We start from the raw sequence: 24,071 nt of genomic DNA, 5'->3' as shown, positions 1-24,071 counted from the left end.
ATGACAAAGTATTCTTGTTTTCGTCACACATTATCAACTTTTTAGAATGTATAAAGTCCGCTAGTTCTGGCTGTATCATAAAATATACATATTTTTATAAGTTTTGTTTTTTGTTTTTTGTTTTAAATATTAGCGGACTCTACAGAATGTTGATACACAAACATGTACGTGTCCGCGTGGTCCGGCTTTCCTGTACTGATCCCTCAATAATCTGGACACCTTCGCTCCGGTAGCCTAAAACGTCTGGATTACGACTAGTGTTCGTTTAAAATTCAGTAAAATTGACCTAATTGATGATTGTTTTTATGTAATTATTTACTAAAATAAATACTTCGTTTCTTACATTAAATATGAAATAAACGTATATATTTTTAAAAGACGAACCAAAAGTCATCGTTGTTTGTATACGATGTATGCCTATAGAATCTAGTAAATTGTTTTAAAATGCCTTACCAAGGATCTATATCTACGTCTTTGGCTTAACAAAACCAAGAAAAGAAGTAGAAGTGAACGTTTTTATGGAATAATGGATTGGTTATTTTGTTTTTTACCTAACATATATATTTAAGAAAAAATCATAAGATATAGACAGCCTTGGCGACTCAGAATGTTGATACATATACATGCACGCGTACACGTGTCCGGTTTCCTGAACCGATTAGCTACATCTGTAGCGGGATTGGACTGGGTCGATCATCGGTGACCAGGTAGCTCAGTCGGTAGAGCACTCACACATTTTTGTACTAACAGAAACATATATGCATGTATATATGTTTCTGCTAGTCATCGTATAAGTTCTAAGAAATTAATAACTTAAATTTTCATACCGAACAATCTGTTGATTTCTTTTTTGTAGATCAATTGCTACATTAGGTTAAAGACTTTGACTTTTTAATTCGTAACTTTTAACGTCTTTAGTCTAGTTTCTTTTCCTTTCTTTTTTACAGAGATTTTGCATTAAAAAAATGTATCTAATATATTTAGAGACTTACATATACTAGGCCTGCATTGTATGAACCTACAAAAAGGTCTCTAATCTATTTCTCTTTGGACTGTGATTTTAATGATTTTCCAACTTAAGTTTAAGTTTAAATTTACTGGATGTTCTTTTATGTATTGTTTTTCCGCATGTTGCCTTTGAATATGATAAAAGAAAAAGAAGCCTTTTTCTGCTTGAGTTTATTTATGTCTTTATTTTGTTTTTTTATATTTTTTTTTTAAATTGTATTTAATAGTCTGAACAGTATACTCTCTAACTTATATGTAACAGTATTAGACAGATTAATCTGTCTCTCCTTTTCTTTTTGTTATCGTTTATTGATACGCTCATTTTTTACACGTTTATTGATACGCTCATTTTTTACACGTTTATTGATACGCTCATTTTTTACACGTTTATTGATACGCTCATTTTTTACACGTTTATTGATACGCTCATTTTTTACACGTTTATTGATACGCTCATTTTTTACACGTTTATTGATACGCTCATTTTTTACACGTTTATTGATACGCTCATTTTTTACACGTTTATTGATACGCTCATTTTTTTACACGTTTATTGATACGCTAATTTTTTACAATAAACGACAACAAAAAGAAATGGAGCTCATTTTAAGAGACAGATTATTCGGTCTAGTACACTTTCCGTTTGCATTGAATCAAAACCTGCAACACAACTTCTAGTGAAAGGAAATAGGTGAGAGTTATCGCCCTTTGTTGATCATGTGACATCACAGCTTTAAACGAGGACATTGCATTTACATGGCGGCAATGTTGTTACAGGAGCCAGTGATACAGGTGACGTACGCTGTTCTGTGGTTATTTTCTGGATTAATTTTCATTCACATATAGTATCTATATATTTTATTATGGATAAGTTATATCGACGAACTTCACATTTCCTTCCATTCTATCATAACCTCGACTTCGCTCATGTCACTTTTGACACAACCTGTTTTGTGTGAAATTCAGAGACGAGTGTTTCTATACATTATTTTCAAACAATGTAGAGAAAACCCAACGTGCTTGGTTAATGTTTGTATGTAAAAAGTGAAGACTGGTGCAAGAAATTTGAGCTAAGAACCTGAGTCTACCGAAGGCTCCATGTGTAATTATAACAATCAGCTGACGATAGGGCCTTGTCTTATGATATTCGATACCAAACTTGGCCAGTCACTTTTACCCCCTAGGCCTCTATATATATTATTACCGTGCCACCATTTAATAGTCTCCTTCTTGAAGAACAGATGGGGTTTACATATGTAAAGGTCAAGGACCCCGGGGGTTGGGATTTGGGGGAGGGGGGGGGGGGGGGTCAGTGGTAATGAAAATAATGTACACGCAAATAACTATGGACGTGGTTTCGTTAATGCATATGTAAGGCTGGTTAATGATGTATTGTGTATGGATTAGCGTGCAAGTAATGTATTGTTTATGTATAAGGGTAGTGTTAATAATGTGTTATACATTATTAACACTACCCACTATTATTTCCATATGGCTTAGTCTGCTATAAATATGTGATCCTTTTTGTTGCTATGAATCACGAATACTGTACTTAATCTACATGCTATTCTTAGCTTGTGTAATTGAAAGTCTAAGCATCTCAATTTTCTTGGTGGTGTCCAGCTGCTTTTGAAGCTAATAGAACGGATAAACCATACCCATCACATATTTATATGTAATACTGATTATAAAATACTGGCATGGCTAGCTATATTGACCGATCTCCAGGTATAATATAGCCACGCCTCGTGCTTACAAACGCACGTGTTTCTATTCAATGTCGGAGCAAACATCGTAGCACACACAATACAAAACACAAAGTCACGTGCGGTTTGATTGACAGCTGGCGATCCGTCAATTGTCTTCCATTAATGGGAGTCCTCAGATTAAATTGGGATAATGGTATAGTTAATTGAAATTGATTTGTAGTAAGTGGTCAGTGTCCTTTCATTTTCACTGATTCATAAAAAGGATATGCACAATCGAATATATGTATTGTGAATAAACAGTTATATATGATATACACGGTCTAAGAAATGAAAGGGGGGGGGGGGTATCAGTGTGTATAATGTATAATTATATGCATGATGTTGTAAAATAGAAAATTCTTTTGTTGATTTGAAGGTTATGTTTTTATTATTAAGAAATTTTGATTTTATTGATGATGAAATCAAACATGATCATGAGTAGTCTGTATTAAAGGTGTATGTATACATGTATGTGAATATGAAGTCTTAGTTTACCTGATTCAATTTGTATGTATGATGATAACTATAACACATTGTCATGTTTATGTATTTTGATAGAGCTAGATGGCTGCATTTTATATATATTATTGTTCAGTAAAGTTAAAAATTGATATAATTTATATTTTGTTGATGAAATATTTTCTTCTTCTGCTGACAGACCGCCATTTGGGATGCATTGAATAATTACCATTACCAAGATGCAACCTTCTTGGCAGAAAGACTTGTGGCTGAAGGTAAGTGTATACTGAGTTGGTAAGGGGGGGGGGGGGGGGGGGGGGGGGTGGGTGTAGGAGGATGTTTTCTTAATAAAATTATGTTCATGATTTAAGTAATGAAATTTCCTTAAAAGAGTAGTATCTTGAGATTAGATCATATACATCAAAAAGTAAAAAAAAAAAAAAATTCTTTAATATAACCACTCGTTAAATTAACTTATAATGTCTGTTAATTAATCTTAATTAGCACTTACCGTAGATATTGGTCTACAATGGTGATACTAGTTCTTTTCTATTTCCAGTCAAGACGTCAGATGAGGCTTTGTTTTTACTGGCTACCTGCTACTATCGAATGGGAAAGCCGATACAGTCTCACATGTTACTTAAGAAACGTGGCTGTCCAACCCCACAGTGTAAATATCTGCTGGCCCGCTGCTGTGTTGACCTGAGCAAGTAAGTTTTTATTGATAACTAAGGTCTTTATGATGTCCTCAGACTCTGTCAATGAGACCACTAAGGACTCGCTGAAAGATCTGTCAATGAGCCCCACTATGGGCTCACTGAAAGATCTGTCAATGAGCCCCACTAAGGGCTCACTGAAAGCTCTATCAATGAGTCCCACTAAGGACTCACTGAAAGATCTGTCAATGAGCCCTACTAAGGGCTCACTGAAAGCTCTATCTATGAGCCCCACTAAGGATTCACTGAAAGCTCTGTCAATGAGCCCCACTATGGGCTCACTGAAAGCTCTGTCAATGAGCCCCACTAAGGGCTCACTGAAAGCTCTGTCAATGAGCCCCACTATGGGCTCACTGAAAGCTCTGTCAATGAGCCCCACTATGGGCTCACTGAAAGCTCTGTCAATGAGCCCCACTAAGGGCCCACTGAAGCTGAAAGCCCTTCTATCTATGAGCCCCACTAAGTATTCACTGAAAGCTCTGTCAATAAACCCCACTAAGGGCTCACTGAAAGCTCTATCAATGAGCCCCACTAAGTATTCACTGAAAGCTCTGTCAATGAGCCCCACTAAGGGCTCACTGAAAGCTCTATCAGGACCCAGTTTCATGGACATTCCTTAAATTCAAGGAGTCCCTTATTTTAAGGAAGGCTCCTTAACTTTAGATTTTTCCTGTACTTTTGTAATGCTTTCCTATTGATAATTTTAAGTTAAGGAATTCCTTAAAGTTAAGAAATGTTCATGAAACTAGGCCCAGGGACTGTCAATGAGCTCACTAAGCCAGTAAGGGCTCACTCAAAGCTCCTTCAGGGACTGTCAATGAGCCCCCAATAAAGACTCATTATGATCATGAGCTCTATCAAGGACTGTAAATCATTAAGGACTTTTTAAGTGCTCTGTCAGATGATGTCATAGCTGCAATATTGTAGCTCAAAAGACTTTTAGACAGAAAATGGTGTCGTCTTTAGAGCTACAATTGGTGCCTATTAGTAATGCTAATGGAGCAAAGAAGGGTATTTATGTTTGTTTTAGACAAAAATAATATGTAAATGCACGTATACGCTTAAAATAATTGGAAACCTACAAAAAGTATAGAAAACTGTGCCCGAGTGATTTTCGGAGGCAGTGCTCCATTACGACACATAGGGACCAATTCGTACCCGGCCGAAGGGTATAGTACTAGTAAGCCAGATACGTATATTTGTTCTAATGATGTCAATGAGCCTTCAATATAAAGGGCTCTCATATGCATTCAGAGCTCAAACATGGACTGCAGTCACTCAATTATAAAGGAATGTTTACATTATTCAAATAGTAATTTCTTGTGATCAGAATTCTCTTATATCAGATTTTATCACTGAAAATTTCCTCCTAATTCACTATTTAACTACATTATCTTTTTCTAGGAAAGATAAAATTTCTGTTTGTTGATATTGTTTCATATAGCATTTATTCATTGTGTTTGTACCAGACATCAAACTTCCATACCTCTTGTTAAAAGAATACTTTACAACTTAACATTTATGATTACCTCACATTGATATCTTTATCTGTAGCCTTTAAAACAGCTTATTTTGACGTTGGATGATAATTAAGGCATCTATGTGAAAATGCTTGTGTTGATGTAGGTATCAGAGAGAGACTAATATGTGTTTTCTATTGTAGATTATCAGAAGCAGAAGAGGTCTTAGTTGGCAGTATATTCCAGAGTAAAAGTAAATCGTTTGATGAATTAGAGTCGGAGTTTGGTGGAATCGCCAGTCATGTTTTCTCCTTATTAGGGCATATTTATAGGTAAACATTAAATAAAATACCCTTCTCATGTTTTAATCAAAGTCTAATTACAGGTGAGAGACAGGTAGGGTTACCTGTTTTGTGTAATCCTTCTTACAGCTAAGAGTTAATGTTCTGTTTAGAGGCAGCTTCACTTTCGTCAGTTGTACAGTTTAGCCTCTAACTAAACACATTATTACATTTGGTGTACAGTTCTTCATAAATTAAAGTATTTTTTTGTGTACAGTTCAAATATTTGTGCTTCACATCCATTATGAATTTACAAAGTAAATTACAGCAGAAATATTTCAGCTGCATTTATCAAATAAAACTTTTTATCTGTATATTGAGAAATTAAATTGGCATGAAAGTTATTATTAAAGATTAAAAATGAGAAATAAAATTTCCTGGAAAATCCCTGTATCTACAATATTGAAATAGTTATATTTTACTGGTCCATCAGGGCACTGTTCACTCTTATTTTATTTTGATACCTATGTCTCATTATGACACCATATTTGAACTGCAGATGTGGTTTATAAACATTACTAGAACTATCTTGGGGAGGACGGGGGACAATGTCTGAGTTGTAAAAAGTTACCGTATTTTTGCGCGTATAATGCGCACTTTTTTTCATAAATTATCAAGTGAAAAGTTGGGATGCGCACTATACGCAAGCACAGGCCTTTGGTCATCATGACCGACCGGCAGGTCAAAGCTAAATTTTGTACATGTTGAGAGTTATGATTAAATACTTGGATCTTTAAGTCAATATTCAATTCATATATTCAATATAGAATGAAAAGCTCACTTCAAATTTATATCTTTAATTTCTTGAAAGTCCGTTTTGGGAGCACATGTGTTCAGGACCGGACACATGGGACACATGTTACGATCGATCGTGAATCTTCAGTAAGGTATCTCCAAATCTCAATGGCTAAATGAATGCAGTCTGGAGCTTGAAACGATGTATAAGTGTGTAATTGATTAGTCACATTAAACTGATTACCTTATAAATATGTTTCTCCAGCATGTGAAAACTTTTAAACTTGCAAATGTTTACGGAAGTGAGTGTAATAGCCACATGCAGAGTCAGCAAATTAAATACTAAAACTAAAACCTTCTTACATTAAAACTGACCAATCGGCACTATAAATGACGGTATGGCTGTCAAATAACTCTTATTACCATCCTTTGAAATGGTTCTGTAAAATCTCATCTTTATTTCAATACTAATTAAAATAATTGAGAATACGGAAGTGTGCAGTCAGTACTCAAATATGGCGGCCAGCTGTGGTTGACTAGCCTAGCTCGATCGGCTTTCCAGCTAATATCTTGGACATAATTAAAACTAAATGCCCATCAGATACACAATAGACTTGATTGATACCATTTGGAATTACACAAGGTATGATTAATTAATTGATTGTAAAAACATCGTTGTTGATACCTCATTATAGTGTCACCGGCAATTTACAAGCTAACTAGGCCTGTCGCTAGTGCTGTATAAACAAAGTGTCAATCATCGTGTCAAACTCCTCGCCAGTTAATTTTAATGAACAGAAGGTTGTTTTAGGCACTGATAAACAATAGGAAGAGTTTGATTTTGTCCTAGACGAGTGTTTGGAGTCTATGCAAAACGTTTTGAATGAAGATGTAAAAATTCGATTTTTTGTGAATTTTTTTTTTCAAAAATAAAACTCAAAAACGTACCTGCGCACTATACGCGGGTGCGCACTATACGCGCAAAAATACGGTAACTGATTCTGTCTGATATAGCCTTGTACCTCTTTGTTTGAAGTACTTCGGAGCTAGTGTTAATTGACGTCAGGTATACATAGGTACTGGACTGCCACATACTTAACTTGTTTCTCTCTCTCCTAAATTCCAGCTTTTCTTTTACTATCTAAACCTTTTCATTGCAGCAAAACCGAGCGGCAACAGAGAGCCATTGAGTGTTACAAGAAAAGTCTCAAGCTGAACCCACTTCTGTGGTCCTCGTTTGAGCAGCTTTGTGAATTAGGTAAAAGTTTGTGTGAATGAGGTAAAAGTTTGTGTGAATTAGGTAAAAGTTTGTGTGTGAATGAGGTAAGAGTTTGTGTGAATTAGGTAAAAGTTTGTGTGAATTAGGTAAGAGTTTGTGTGAATGAAGTAAAAGTTTGTGTGAATTAGGTAAAAGTTTGTGTGTGAATGAGGTAAACATTTGTATGTAATCAAGGCCATGGTTTTTGAGTGAATTTAAATTTAGAATAATAAACATTTTAGATGAAAGCTTTTGGTTAATGAGTCTAAAGCTTTGTAAGACTTTAAATAATTCAGCTGAAATATTTGCACAACATGTATTACTGTAAATCATGTTTGAAATATAAGAATATTATAAATTTTATTCATTTTACATTGATTGGGAAACAAGTTATATAACTTACCATACAAATCAATTTCAATGGCCCAAATGAAAGTGGTGAGGGGTCTTTGAGTGGGAGGAAACCAGAGTGCCTGGACCCCTTAACATGATGTAAATCTTTATAATGATTTATAATAAATACACACAATTCTATTAACATTACATTTTGTAACATGTATTTGTATGTTATGTAATCATAACTTTGAATGTGAACAGAAATACCTTATTCACAGTGAAAATGTTTGATTTACCTCATAAAGACAGACATCAGAATTTTTAATTTCATTTTGTGTTTTAATTTAATATGCTACAATTATTGTAATTTTGCAAACATTTTTCTTCTGCAAATTAATAACAACCACACTAATATTAAAAGGTAATTTCATTCAACTAGAAAATTGCAAAAATAAATCTTCAAAAACTTATTTTAAAATGGAAATCACAAAGTTTAGTAGCTGCGAAAGAAAATTGTTTAAAATAATTTTTCCAGGTTTTGGAACATTTGATATTAAATCAAATCTGTTCTCAACATGATTTTATTTCAAGTTTCCGAATAGATAATGAGAGATTTCCTATCTAACAGGTGATAAGACAGAACCATGTCAGGTGTTTAAGGCCCCGCCTCACTCCCAGATCACACCTGTACCTCCAATGGTCAAGCACATGTGTAGTCCAAACTGGCCACGTATGGACATGATGGAATTTCTGAAAACTCCAGAATCTCTCCAGCAACATACATTGTGTGAATCTAAGAGTCAGGTAAGTCATATTAGGGCTTTAACTGAGCTGGTACTGTACAGAATGAAATGCTCGTTAGTTACCTGTCGGTGAAACCACAGGTGACTAGTATTTCGCTCCATCTGTCCGTTTGTTCGACTTTCAGTCCAAATGTTGTTTCCTAACAATATCGTTGTATACATATATTACAGATTTGTGATATTTGGGATTCTGAATAAGTCTTGCACAATACTTGATCTTGTTATCACTTTCCGTTTCCAGTTTACTGAGAAAGTTTTCCAATTCTTTATAAAAACATGGATGATTTACATTGATTTATATTACTGAGACATCTCTATCTATAAGTTACAGATTTTGTTATCTTTAACTTCTTAATTCAGTCACCACAGGTTTAACTAAAATTTGTAAGTAAAGGTTAAAAGAGAAGAAAACGTTTGAGGATTTAGGATTTGGATTACTGGGGTACGTATATATTGTATAATGTATGACATTGTTTTGTAGACTCCGTTCCAGGGACAAGGGACACCATTTACACCCAGTTTTGCAAACCAGGATTCACCGTCTCAGCTTACGTTTGTAACTCCCTCACCAGCCCTTACTGATAGTAATACACTGGACGGCCGGGCGCCCAGTAAAAAGGTATAATATATACTCCAAGAAACATATTCTGTATTTGCATATTACAGACTTATCTACCCTTGCGGGTAGGTATCAATTGTGACGTCACATGTTTGCGAGCGTAACGTCATACATTTCGGTGAAAACAACGTGAATTGCGCTCACAAAATAATGACGTAACAATCGATACCTACCCGCAAGGGACCTAACTCTGTAATATGCAAAGTCGGAATAAGGTTGTAACATGGCTTCCATCATGGTTGGAACATGTCACTGTCCTACATCAAGTACATAACACATTTGTCTGAACTGAATAATATACGAAGGTGGTGGTAAAGAGAAGTATGAATACTGTTCTGAGGAAGTGTTACATACACAGAGTATAAATTCTATACAGTTACTCTACTAAATTGAACATCCAGTCCTTAACTCAAACTCTTGTAACATCCTGTTTATTTTGTTATTTGACTTATTCCATCACAACATTTCATTCCACAAATAACTTAAATAACTTTAAGTGTTGTTGCTGCGATATAGCCAACTTTGAATTAATGATGTCTGACTGTAGTTCTTGTTTGATTTCAGCCTGTTACACGAAGAAGTCAACAGGCAGGGTAAGTTCAAAACGTGTGAAATATTTTCTTTATTGACATACAGTAGAGACTGTCTTATGTGACTTTCCAAGGGACCATCACAAAAAAGTCACATAAGACAGGGAGTCACTTAAGGCAGTCCAAGTTCATCCGCAACATCACTGTACAAAAATCTGTCTTTAATTGTCTGTTAATTTATTCTTCATTATAAATATATCAATTACCTGATTTTTTAGCTCACCTGGCCCGAAGGGCCGGTGAGCTTATGTCATGGCGCGGCGTCCGTCCGTCCGTCCGTCCGTCCGTCCGTCCGTCCGTCCGTCAACATTTCCTTTAAATCGCTACTAGTCATAGAGTTCTGAATGGATTGTAACCAAATTTGGCCACAAACATCCTTGGGGGAAGGGGAACAGAACTTGTATAAATTTTGGCTCTGATCCCCCGGGGGCAGGAGGGGCGGGGCCCAATAGGGGAAATAGAGGTAAATCCTTTAAACCGCTACTAGTCATAGAGTTCTGAATGGAATGTAACCAAATTTGGCCACAAACATCCTTTGGGGAAGGGGAACAGAACTTGTATAAATTTTGGCTCTGACCCCCCGGGGGCAGGAGGGGCGGGGCCCAATAGGGGAAATAGAGGTAAATCCTTTAAATCGCTACTAGTCATAGAGTTCTGCATGGATTGTAACCAAATTTGGCCACAAACATCCTTGGGGGAAGGGGAACAGAACTTGTATAAATTTTGGCTCTGATCCCCCAGGGGCAGGAGGGGCGGGGCCCAATAGGGGAAATAGAGGTAAATCCTTTAAATCGCTACTAGTCATAGAGTTCTGAATGGAATGTAACCAAATTTGGCCACAAACATCCTTTGGGGAAGGGGAACAGAACTTGTATAAATTTTGGCTCTGACCCCCCGGGGGCAGGAGGGGCGGGGCCCAATAGGGGAAATAGAGGTAAATCCTTTAAATCGCTACTAGTCATAGAGTTCTGCATGGATTGTAACCAAATTTGGCCACAAACATCCTTGGGGGAAGGGGAACAGAACTTGTATAAATTTTGACTCTGGCCCCCCGAGGGCAGGACGGATGGGGCCCAATAGGGGAAATAGAGGTAAATCCTATAAATCACTTCTTGTCCTAGAGTTTTGCTTGGATTGTGACCAAATTTGGCCACAAACATCCTTGGGGGAAGGGGAACAGACCTTGTATAAATTTTGGCTCTGACCCCCTGGGGGCGGGAGGGGTGGGGCCCAATAGGGGTTTTAGAGGTTAATATTAAAATTCCTTCAGAAAAGAAACAATGAACCTGTATTCAGAACATTACTTGGCATTACAAACCAGGTGAGCGATACAGGCCCTCTGGGCCTCTTGTTTAAAAGATAAATAAAAAAATAATAATATTTTTTTTTTTTTTTTAAAGGTTTTTTTTTTTAATTAAAAATCATTTAGATCTAGTTATAAATTACAAGCAGACATACATTGATGCTTGGTTTTAAACTTTATTCAAGAAAAAAAAATCTATCTGGAGGGGGTGCATTTTTGGGTTAAAAATCTCATTTTTTTTGCAATTAAAAAAAAATATTTGTGTGTCATGGTTTTTCAGGCTTGAAAAAAAAATACAAAAATCACACTTGTCAGAAAACAACCATTGCAAAACAATTGCAGATGTTGTGTAAATTAAAAAAACCCATTACTACTGTACAGTAGAGGTACCATTTTAAAACCTGGTCTTTATTTTGCTGAATTTTACAAATCTACTGTACACTGCTACCAAATGGCGGCCATTACAGAAGCCCAAGTCGTGTGCATTTGTTTTTAAAAGACTTTTTGGTGTTATGAAGAAAATATAGGGTTTCTGACTATGGGATGGCAGTTATAATGACTGTTTACTCATATCAAAGAACAAAATTATGTTTGGTCGTAAATGCCATGTACAAAACAAGAAGAGAGTCACCCACGCCTAATCCACGCCAAGCCATAGGATGATACGGTCAGCTGACGGTAGGCAAAATAAAACATGCCGATTTATTTAATGTGTTCCGTTATTAATTGTCAATGTTAACCATTGGTTAGTATTGAGAGATATCTGAATGATATCTAGCCTTTTTAATAGTTTAAGGCAAAATTTTGTGGAAAAAAACGATCTTTCATGATCTGTCAAAACTGGTTACACAGTAATGTACTCTTATCGTAGTCAACAGTCGATGTTTAGTTCGATGTTCACACCTCTTTATCTATCATAATTATGGCCTCAGGCGAATGAAAAGTCGCTCAAGACAGACTTTTTATGATGTTTGGGTTGTAAAAACATGGTCGCTTGTCACGTAAGACAGGGAGTCACTGAAAACAGACCCATTATATAGCAAAATACGTTGGGGGGTCTCAAGTAAGGTCACATCAGACAGGGAGTCGCTACATGCAGGGGGTCGCTCAGACAGTCTCGACTGTAGATAGAAAATTGACAACATGAAGGAAAGGATGGAATGTTCTAAGTATCAAAACATGTAACACTTGTTACTTTTAATTTCTGTGGAGGTTGATGTAAATTCAAAATGTTAAATGCAAAGGTGTATGTTTTATATATATTGTTGATAGTAATCTATATTGTTGATAGTATTAATGTAGAAATTGTTGATAGTAATCTATATTGTTGATAGTAATATAGAAATTGTTGATAGTAATCTATATTGTTGATAGTAAGAAAAATATTGTGCATAGTGAAATAGATATTGTGTAATACAGATATTATTTATAGTAATTTAGATATTGTTTAAAGTAATACAGACATGTTTTATTTAACAGGATACAGAATAATCCTCCGGCAGTACGAAAACGCACAGTCAAGGTAGGACAGCTTTGATAATCAACACTCTCTCCGTTTGTATAAAGACTGCCTTCTTTACGTGGCCAGATTGTATTGTAGTTATAAATGTCTTGACATCAGGTCTACAGATGTGCATCGTCGATAATCACTAGTTACATCCACCGCTGTTAGGGCTTTTTCCAGCATGATTTGGGCCATGGTTTGACCCTAGGCAAAGTCTGTACTTTTTCCCCAATGTCCGACTAAATTTCCCAAAATTGAAGTCCCTCATATGCATTATATCCAGCCTAGGACTATGTCATACAAAGCTGAAGGCTCTATGTGTGATAACAGTTGAGAGAGATAATTCGTTTCTTTGATGTACCTACAAAATAACAGCAGACTGTATCATGGTTTGATGTTGGCTCACTCTATGTGAGGTCTGCAGGCCTCTGGTTGGTCAGGTCCTGAAATGCCTTCAGTTGTACTATGACATGTTCCAGGGGTGGCTATAATAAAGCTATAGTAAGTTTATAAAGTTGGATATTCAGAGGACAAACATGTCTATCTAAAGCAGTCCCTCACTTCACTGTAAAATAAGAGATATCAAGCAGTCCCTCACTTCACTGTAAAATAAGAGATATCTCAAACAGTCCCTCACTTCAGTGTAAAATAAGAGATATCTCAAGCTGTGCCTCACTTCACTGTAAAATAAGAGATATCAAGCAGTGCCTCACTTCACTGTAAAAGAGAAAAAGATTGTAAGTTTGAAAAGCAGAGAAAAGGATCCCTCTTTCATTTGTCAGACATAGATCATCTTTGTGTGGGCGCCAAGGATACCTCTGGGATCGTCTTGTTTTTTTTATTAAAATCTCATTTAGATCTAGGGTTATAAATTACAAGCAGACATACATTGATGCTTGGTTTTAAAGAAACTTTATTCAAGAAAAAAAATCTATCTGGAGGGGGTGCATTTCTTGCGGTTAAAAAATCTCCCAACTATTTTTTGCAATTAAAAAAAATATATTTGTGTGTCTTTGGTTCTTTCAGGCTTGAGTTGGAAATAAAAATTACAACAAATCACACTTAGTTCAGAAAACCCTAACCTTTTGCAAAACAATTTGCAGATGTTGTGTAAAAATTAAAAGTAACACCACATTTACTTACTGTTAAGTTGAGGTACCATTTTTAAAACAACTGGTCTTTATTTTTATGCTGTATTTTACAAATCTACTGCTACCTACTGCTCCCTAAATGGAGGGCCATTACATGTAGCCCAAGTCGTGTGCATTTGTTTTTAAAAGGACTTTGTTGGTGTTATAGAAGAAAATATTGGGTTACTGACCTTTGGGGATGGGCAGGTTATTTTGACTGTTCTACTCTTATCATAGAACACAAATTTTGGATTGGGTCAGTTAAGGACATGTACAATAACAAGAAGAGAGTCAACCCATCAGCCTAATCCTCGACCAAGACATAGGTTGTGATAACGGTTCAGCTGACGGTAGGCAAAATATAAACATGCCCGATCTTATTTAATGTGTGTTCCGTTTATTAATTGTCAATGTTTAACTCCATATGGTTTGTATTGAGAGGATATCTGAAATGATATCTAGCATTTATAATAGTTTAAGGTCAAAAATCTGTGTGGAAAAAAACGATTCTTTTCATGATCTGTCAAAAACTGGTTACACAGTAATGTACTCTATATCGTAGTCTCAGCAGTTGATATTTAGTTTCGATGTTCACACACCTCTTCGTATCTATCATAATTATTAGGGCCTCAAGGGCCGATATGAGAAAAGTCGCTCAAGACAGACTTTTTATGAATGTTTGGGTTGTTAAAAATACATGGCTCGCTTGTCACGTAAAAGACACGGGGAGTCTCTGAAAACAAGACCAATTAATATAGCAAAATAATCGTTGGGGAGGTCCCTCAAGTAAGGTCACATCAGACAGGGAGTCGGCTACACTGCAGGGGGTCCGCTCAAGACAGTCTCGGGACTGTTTGATAAGAAAATTGACAAACATGAAGGAAAAGGATGGAAGGTTCTAAGTATCACTAAAACCATGTAACACTTGTTACTTTTTTATTTCTGTGGGAGGGTTGAATGTAAATTCAAAATGTTAAATGCAAAGGTGTATGTTTTATATTATATTGTTGAGTAGTAAGTCTATTTTGTTGATAGTATTAATGTAGAAATTGTTGATTAGTAATCTATATTGTTGATAGTTAATATTGAAATATTGTTTGATAGGTAATCTAATATTGTTGATTAGTAAGAAAATATATTGTGCCATTAGTGAAATAGATCATTGTGCTAATAAGACTATTATTTATAGTAATTTAGATATTGTTTAAAGTCAATACTGACATGTTTTATTTTAATCAGGATACAGAAATAAATCCTCCGGGCAGTACGAAAACGCACCCAGTCTAGGTAGGACAGCTTTGATAATTCAATCACTCTCTCTCCGTTTTGTAATAAAGCCCACTGCCTTCTTTACGTGGACCAGATTGTATTGTAGTTATAAATGTACTTGACATCAGGTCTATCAGATGTGCCATTCGTCGCCTAATCACTAGTTTTACATCCACCGCTGTTTAGGGACTTTGTATCCAGCATGACTTTTGGGCCATGGTTTGCTCACTAGGCAAAGTCATTGTACTTTTTCCCCAATAGATCCAGGAATTAAATTTCCAAAAATTGAAGTTTTTTTCCCCCCCCCCCTCATTTGCATTATATACCAGCCCTAGGACTATTGTCAATACAAAGTCTGAAGGGCTCATGTGTATTGTGTGTTTACAGTTGATGAGTGATAATTAGTTTCTTTCGATGTACCACAAAATTACAATACGCAGGACTGTATCTTGGTCTTGTTGTTGGCCTCTCTATATGTGAGGACTGCTGGCCTCTGGTTTAGGTAATGGACCTGAAGATGCCTCTTCTGTAGTAATATGACATGCTTCCTGGGGTGGCTTTAATTAACGCCTATTAGGAAGTTTATAACAGTTGGATATTCATGAGGGACAAACATTGTCTAATCCTAAAGCCAGCTCCCTCACTATCATTACTGTAAAATAAGAGGATATCAAGACAGTACCCTCACTTCACTTTAAAATAAGATGATATCTCAAAACAGTCCACTCACTTTCAGTGTAAAATAGATAGATTATTGTGTACTTTTGTGTTTTAGGTGGGATGTTGATAGATTATTGTGTACTTTTGTGTTTTAGGTGGGATGTTGATAGATTATTGTGTACTTTTGTAGTTTTAGGTGGGATGTTGATAGATTATTGTGTACTTTTGTGTTTTAGGTGGGATGTTGATAGATTATTGTGTACTTTTGTGTTTTAGGTGGGATGTTGATAGATTATTGTGTACTTTTGTGTTTTAGGTGGGATGTTGATAGATTATTGTGTACTTTTGTGTGTTTTAGGTGGGATGTTGATAGATTATTGTGTACTTTTGTGTTTTAGGTGGGATGTTGATAGATTATTGTGTACTTTTGTGTTTTTAGGTGGGATGTTGATAGATTATTGTGTACTTTTGTGTTTTAGGTGGGATGTTGATAGATTATTTGTGTACTTTTGTGTTTTAGGTGGGATGTTGATAGATTATTGTGTACTTTTGTGTTTTAGGTGGGATGTTGATAGATTATTGTGTACTTTTGTGTTTTAGGTGGGATGTTGATAGATTATTGTGTACTTTTGTGTTTTAGGTGGGATGTTGATAGATTATTGTGTACTTTTGTGTTTTAGGTGGGATGTTGATAGATTATTGTGTACTTTTGTGTTTTAGGTGGGATGTTGATAGATTATTGTGTACTTTTGTGTTTTAGGTGGGATGTTGATAGATTATTGTGTACTTTTGTGTTTTAGGTGGGATGTTGATAGATTATTGTGTACTTTTGTGTTTTAGGTGGGATGTTGATAGATTATTGTATACTTTTGTGTTTTTAGGTGGGATGTTGATAGATTATTATTGTGTACTTTTGTGTTTTAGGTGGGATGTTGATAGATTATTGTGTACTTTTGTGTTTTAGGTGGGATGTTGATAGATTATTGTGTACTTTTGTGTTTTAGGTGGGATGTTGATAGATTATTGTGTACTTTTGTGTTTTAGGTGGGATGTTGATAGATTATTGTGTACTTTTGTGTTTTTAGGTGGGATGTTGATAGATTATTGTGTACTTTTGTGTTTTAGGTGGGATGTTGATAGATTATTGTGTACTTTTGTGTTTTAGGTGGGATGTTGATAGATTATTGTATACTTTTGTGTTTTAGGTGGGATGTTGATAGATTATTGTATACTTTGTGTTTTAGGTGGGATGTGATAGATTATTGTGTACTTTTGTGTTTTAGGTGGGATGTTGATAGATTATTGTATACTTTTGTGTTTTAGGTGGGATGTTGATAGATTATTGTGTACTTTTGTGTTTTAGGTGGGATGTTGATAGATTATTGTGTGTACTTTTGTGTTTTAGGTGGGATGTTGATAGATTATTGTGTACTTTTGTGTGTTTAGGTGGGATGTTGATAGATTATTGTGTACTTTTGTGTATTAGGTGGGATGTTGATAGATTATTGTATACTTTTGTGTTTTTGGTGGGATGTTGATAGATTATTGTGTACTTTTGTGTTTTAGGTGGGATGTTGATAGATTATTGTGTACTTTTGTGTTTTAGGTGGGATGTTGATAGACTATTGTGTACTTTTGTGTATTAGGTGGGATGTTGATAGATTATTGTGTACTTTTGTGTTTTAGGTGGGATGTTGATAGATTATTGTGTACTTTTGTGTTTTAGGTGGGATGTTGATAGATTATTGTGTACTTTTGTGTTTTAGGTGGGATGTTGTGATAGATTATTGTGTACTTTTGTGTTTTTGGTGGGATGTTGATAGATTATTGTGTACTTTTGTGTTTTAGGTGGGATGTTGATAGATTATTGTGTACTTTTGTGTTTTAGGTGGGATGTTGATAGATTATTGTGTACTTTTGTGTTTTAGGTGGGATGTTGATAGATTATTGTGTACTTTTGTGTTTTAGGTGGGATGTTGATAGATTATTGTGTACTTTTGTGTTTTAGGTGGGATGTTGATAGATTATTGTGTACTTTTGTGTTTTTGGTGGGATGTTGATAGATTATTGTGTACTTTTGTGTTTTAGGTGGGATGTTGATAGATTATTGTGTACTTTTGTGTTTTAGGTGGGATGTTGATAGATTATTGTGTACTTTTGTGTTTTAGGTGGGATGTTGATAGATTATTGTGTACTTTTGTGTTTTAGGTGGGATGTTGATAGATTATTGTGTACTTTTGTGTTTTAGGTGGGATGTTGATAGATTATTGTGTACTTTTGTGTTTTAGGTGGGATGTTGATAGATTATTGTGTACTTTTGTGTTTTAGGTGGGATGTTGATAGATTATTGTATACTTTTGTGTTTTAGGTGGGATGTTGATAGATTATTGTATACTTTTGTGTTTTTGGTGGGATGTTGATAGATTATTGTATACTTTTGTGTTTTTGGTGGGATGTTGATAGATTATTGTGTACTTTTGTGTTTTAGGTGGGATGTTGATAGATTATTGTGTACTTTTGTGTTTTAGGTGGGATGTTGAACCTACTACAGAGTATGGGGCGTGCATACCAGGCCTTAAGTCAGTACGACTGTCGTAAAGCGGTCGAGCGTTTCCAGGACTTACCTTTACACCACTACAACACCGGTTATGTACTGTGTAAGGTCGGACGTGCCTACTTCGAGCTCGCCCAGTATCAAAAGGTAACATTACACATGACATGGAGAATGAAGAATATATTGAGGAGTTTTCCTTTTTGAAAAAAAAAAGAAAAGCTTTCTAAACTTCATATGTTTTAGAGAAAGTGATTTAAAGATAATTTAATAGAAAGGAAACTGTCAGTACGACAAAGAAAAGATTTCAATACATTTTAGAATATTTTATTGTCAGATGTTAAAAACTACGGGAATTGAACAACATGCCTATACACACCCTAACACCATAAAAGAAAAGTTTTGAAATACCAATCCACACATGATAAAGGCGTCCCCTTATAGGTATTTACAAAACATCAGAAACATAATTTTCTTCCCATTATTTCAGGCGGAGCGTGTCTTCTCTGAGGTGCGGTCGCTAGAGCCTCACCATCTAGACGGTCTTGAAATACACAGTACTACCTTATGGCATTTACAGAAAGAGGTGGAGTTATCTACCCTTGCTCAGGAACTCTCTGACATGGATAAATCAGCTCCACAGGTAAAGTGTTACACATGTTATCTGGTCAGTTCCTTCCTGTCACGATTCCATGTGACCATTTCTGTCTTACCATTATTTCTCTGTTATGACTGACATTTTACTACAGATATTTCTACAGACAACATGTTAATCTTTTATTACACATACTAAAGACATTGTGTTAAGCTTTAGTCCATATCTTACTACAGACGTGGTGTGCTATGGGGAATTGCTTCAGTCTTCAGCGGGAACACGACACTGCAATCAAATTCTTCCAGCGGGCGATACAGGTATGTGTCTAATTCTTATTGCCAAGCTGTTAACTCATTGATTCTAGTTTTTGATGCTTTTATTTCGAGATTGAACTAGGTGTTACTATTTATATTTCCAGGTTGATCCTAGTGTTCCTATTTATATTTAAAGGTTGACCCTAGTGTTATTATTTATACATACAGGTTGACCCTAGTGTTACTATTAATACATACAGTTTGACCCTAGTGTTACTATTTATACTTACAGCTTGACCCTTGTGTTACACTTTATACTTACAGGTTGACCCTAGTGTTACTATTTATACTTACAGGTTGACCCTAGTGTTACTATTTATACTTACAGGTTGACCCTAGTGTTACTATTTATACTTACAGGTTGACCCTAGTGTTACTATTTATACATACAGGTTGACCCTAGTGTTACTATTTATACTTACAGGTTGACCCTAGTGTTACTATTTATACTTACAGGTTGACCCTTGCATTACTATTTATACTTACAGGTTGACCCTAGTGTTACTATTTATACTTACAGGTTGACCGTTACTATCTATACTTACAGGTTGACCCTAGTGTTACTATTTATACTTACATGTTGATTCGTTACTATTTATACTTACAGCTTGACCCTTGTGTTACACTTTATACTTACAGGTTGACCCTAGTGTTACTATTTATACTTACAGGTTGACCCTAGTGTTACTATTTATTATTACAGGTTGACCCTTGTGTTACTATTTATACTTACAGGTTGACCCTATTGTTACTATTTATACATACAGGTTGACCCTAGTGTTACTATTAATACATACAGTTTGACCCTAGTGTTACTATTTATACTTACAGCTTGACCCTAGTGTTACTATTTATACTTACATGTTGATTCGTTACTATTTATATTTACAGCTTGACCCTAGTGTTATTATTTATACTTACAGGTTGACCCTAGTGTTACTATTTATACTTACAGGTTGACCCTAGTGTTACTATTTATACTTACAGGTTAATTACTTACATAATATATACTAATAATAATAAAAATACTGTTAGAGGTATCTTCATGATTCCAACTGTTCCGAAATCAGAATGATTTTTTTAGTGTTCCAGCAAAATTAATGTATTTTATTTTTCTTACTTTTTGAGAAAATCAACTTTTTATGTCGATGCAAAAATTCACTTCGAAGGTCTTATCACTACGGTGTTGATTATGGTTGAAAACAAGCGTTCTGACGCCCTTCGAATTTGCGAATTCAAACTCAACAAAAGTAGCGGAATAATATCAATAAACCAGATATTTTCAGCACTAAATATCGAAATTAATCAGGCATAGAACTCGATACCAGGTAAAAAGAATTTCCTGTAACAGTTGCGATATGAAAATATTGCGATGTGAGTAAATAAATGATTAATTTCTTTATTCTGATTACCATTTCTAAATTTGACGATTTGATCTCGAACATTCCAATGACGTCACTTTTTAGTCCTCTATGAGCCCGGGTGGTTCGACCTTGCAAGCTGACGTTTTGAAGGATTGAATAAGCACTCATTTGCGGTATTATGGTGGCAATTTGCACTCATATACAGCTTAACATAGTTTAAAATAATAGTGTTACTTTATCTTGGAACATTTCATTATTTAAACGTCACTTTGACAAAAAGAAACAGTAGGTCTACGTAGGCTACAATGTAAATCTTACAGCGTTTGTGGATACAAGGCTTCGTTTAGTAGATGAATTTCATGAAATATTGCACAAAAAACATCATTAACATGCTTCTGACACATAATGAGTTGAATTGAATATGTTTGACATTGTGTGTAAAAAATCTATTTTGGTCTTTCGCCGTCGACAACCGATGAAACCGCGCGCGCGGTACCACTGGGTTGCGAGCAGCTATCGTGATTTTTTCGTGTTTATTTTTTCTTATTCATTAAAAAAGAGATCTTTGAAGACTTAAGACTATCTATGAGTCCAAAAGGTTTCGGCTATAGCATTCATTTTTTTATATTTGAGTTGAATGCATCAAATCGGATCTGTTCCCGACATCGACTGTGCATTGTATAACATTACTGCAGTTATCGTGATTTTTCATGCAACGTAGTAGAATTTTACGATGCATACGCAGTAGAAAGATATAATCTTAAAAAGATTGTATTGTACAATTTCTCAATGCATAATATAACTTTGATATTCCATGGTATAAAATAAAAACTATCGTTTTCTCCGTATCAACGTAACACGAGCGTGTGCTTCGTCTCGGTGAAATCTGACTCATTCCTCTCAGGGGGTGTCTTCAACGACGTTCGAGCATATCAGAAAAAAAAATCAATAAAATAACAAAGATTATCGCGATCGTATACCAGGTATATTAAAGAACAACAAAAAACTTTGTGATTTGTGATCAATGTGTTATTATCTCTTTTTTTCACTTTTCTTCATGCTGAAACAACAGCTACATGCACATTACATTTACAAATTTTTATTTTTTCTATTAGAAAATACTCAATCATACACCATCAAAAAAAATAACAATGTAATCTGCTTCTTATAAAAAAAATCACGGTATATAAAAAAGCAGAAATCTGGCTTAGTGTTAACGTGCAGATCTTCTGATCTTTCGATTCTCACCACCGGCGGCAATTTTTTTTTAATATATCATGCAAACATGCCTATTCAAACTATTCACAAACTCTGGCGAGGGCTACATGTATACGTACATGTAGCTCTATTACTACAGAATAAATAATAATATATCTGAGGATTTACATCGGATATACACGGTCAGTATCTTACAGTAGCTAGGCCAAGGACGTGTCCTTGAATAGGCCTGTTAGTTTTATTTGTGTGTTGACACAGAAAGACGAGATGACTCCTGTCTCCTGGACATTAAAACTTTCATCTAGGCAAATAATAATTTGAAAATTCCATATACCGCCTGCAAGGAGACGTCCTAGGCCTATCGCTACCCACAATACACTCGATCGTGGTCTTAAACATATGTATTATGTAACTTTTCATCGATAATTTGATCCAGATATATCTGTCTTCGACAGTTATATTTAGAATTATGAATATGTGGATGGAACGTATGTACAAGATAAAAACAACCCCATCTCAACTGCTATTCCGGGACCGTGAAATGTAATATTGGTCACCTCAGCCCAAGCACAGGGGCACGCAAATTATTCATCATGTAAAATAATTCCTATGTACGTCATGTCCACATGACTGAAAATTGTGAAAAATGAATTATATATTATGTAAATATCGGTTAGCTTGTTAACTTACATTATATATAATAATAATAATAAAAATACTGTAAGAGGTATCTTCATAATTCTAATTGTTCTGAAATCAGAACGATTTTTAAATGTTCCAGCAAAATTCATGTAGTGTTACTAACTTACTTTTGGATAAATTCGACTTTTTGTGTCCCTATTTCCCTGATGCAAATATTCACTTTTGCCATACTTGGAAGGTCTTTATCACTATGCTGTTTATTCCCGTTGAAAACAAACGTTCTGACGCCCTTCGCGGGGTTAAGTTCATTTTACGAATATAAAGTCAACAAAAGAAGCGGAACAATATCAAGAAACAATGCATTTTCGGCTCTAATATCGATATTAGTCGGGCACAGAACTCGATACCGGATAATAAGAATTTCCTGTAATAGCTGCAATAGGACAATATTACGATGTCAGTAAATAAATGTTTAATTTCTTTCGTTTGATTCAATTTCTAAATTTGATGACTTGATCCCGAACATTCCAATGACGTCACTTTTAGTAGAGAGTGAATGAAACGGCAGTCAGTCCCGCCAAACAGTGATGTCACAATCACCGAAATGACGTCGCTTACATATTTCCCACGGTAGTAAAAAGGATTACACACTCATAGTGAATGCAAATAACAGGCAATTTGCTTTCGTTTTGAATACCATCTTCTGTATGTATAATGAAAAAGTTGCAGGATAAACAGAATACACGGTCACTCTCTTACAATACAATTTTTATCTTGATGTCGACACTGAAAACCGAGATGACTCGACAAAACCTCCTCACCTCATTTCATCGCACAAACGATAGCAGCATCGATATTAATTGTAGTAAAATAAAAAAAAATGTCCAACGTTGGAAATATTGCAAGTACATTCATTATTTACATAAACCAGTAATTAGAATAATTATTTATTTCATCTAGACTAAATAATTTGCAAATCCCATACACCGCCTGCAAGGAGACGTCCTTGACCTATCGCTACCCACGGTGCTCTCGAATCGTGGTCTTATATTATGTAACTTTTCATGGGATATTAAATCTAGATATATCTGTTTTCGACAGTTAAATTTCTATGAAAATGTGTAAAACAAGCAGTATCTAAATGCTATTCCGAGACCGTAAAATGCAATCTTGGTCACCTCAGTCAAAACACAGGGCACGCAAATTATGACAGAAACGTTTACTAGCAATTTGAAACGTATGTCATTTAAAAGTATTGGATACCTTTTGATATGCACGTGTATATCATGATGTTTCAAGTGGCTGCCCGTATTTTTTTGTGAAAAATGAATTATACATATAGTACACTTATAAAATAATAATAATAATAGGTTTAAACGTCGATGACCCATTGAGCCAATGGCTCATCTCCCATGGGGTCGACACAAAAGCATGCAATACAACAGACA

The 24,071-nt window shown here is 35.3% G+C and overlaps 2 protein-coding genes across 2 annotated transcripts in view; both read left to right on the top strand.

The window, feature by feature from the left end:
• Positions 1 to 9,175, top strand: part of LOC138311102 (PCNA-associated factor-like) — a 30,506-nt gene extending 21,331 nt beyond the window's left edge. The window contains exon 5 of the transcript XR_011206523.1: positions 9,164 to 9,175. The gene's annotated coding sequence lies outside the window, so the exon portion shown is untranslated. The remainder of the gene's footprint in view (positions 1 to 9,163) is intronic.
• LOC138310834 (cell division cycle protein 27 homolog) overlaps positions 1,722 to 24,071 on the top strand; it is a 41,989-nt gene continuing 19,639 nt past the window's right edge. Inside the window, exons 1-14 of the mRNA XM_069252159.1 lie at positions 1,722 to 1,800; positions 3,415 to 3,490; positions 3,775 to 3,925; positions 5,595 to 5,723; positions 7,628 to 7,725; positions 8,690 to 8,865; positions 9,346 to 9,483; positions 10,048 to 10,076; positions 12,856 to 12,898; positions 18,148 to 18,154; positions 18,468 to 18,640; positions 18,981 to 19,133; positions 19,322 to 19,402; positions 19,568 to 19,579. Of these exons, the coding sequence (XP_069108260.1) occupies positions 1,765 to 1,800; positions 3,415 to 3,490; positions 3,775 to 3,925; positions 5,595 to 5,723; positions 7,628 to 7,725; positions 8,690 to 8,865; positions 9,346 to 9,483; positions 10,048 to 10,076; positions 12,856 to 12,898; positions 18,148 to 18,154; positions 18,468 to 18,640; positions 18,981 to 19,133; positions 19,322 to 19,402; positions 19,568 to 19,579 (1,302 nt within the window). The 5' untranslated portion in view covers positions 1,722 to 1,764. The remainder of the gene's footprint in view (positions 1,801 to 3,414; positions 3,491 to 3,774; positions 3,926 to 5,594; positions 5,724 to 7,627; positions 7,726 to 8,689; positions 8,866 to 9,345; positions 9,484 to 10,047; positions 10,077 to 12,855; positions 12,899 to 18,147; positions 18,155 to 18,467; positions 18,641 to 18,980; positions 19,134 to 19,321; positions 19,403 to 19,567; positions 19,580 to 24,071) is intronic.

The sequence above is a fragment of the Argopecten irradians genome, chromosome 16, assembly GCF_041381155.1.
Source record: "Argopecten irradians isolate NY chromosome 16, Ai_NY, whole genome shotgun sequence".
Classification (NCBI taxonomy): domain Eukaryota; kingdom Metazoa; phylum Mollusca; class Bivalvia; order Pectinida; family Pectinidae; genus Argopecten; species Argopecten irradians.
This window is presented reverse-complemented; position numbering and strand designations above follow the sequence as displayed.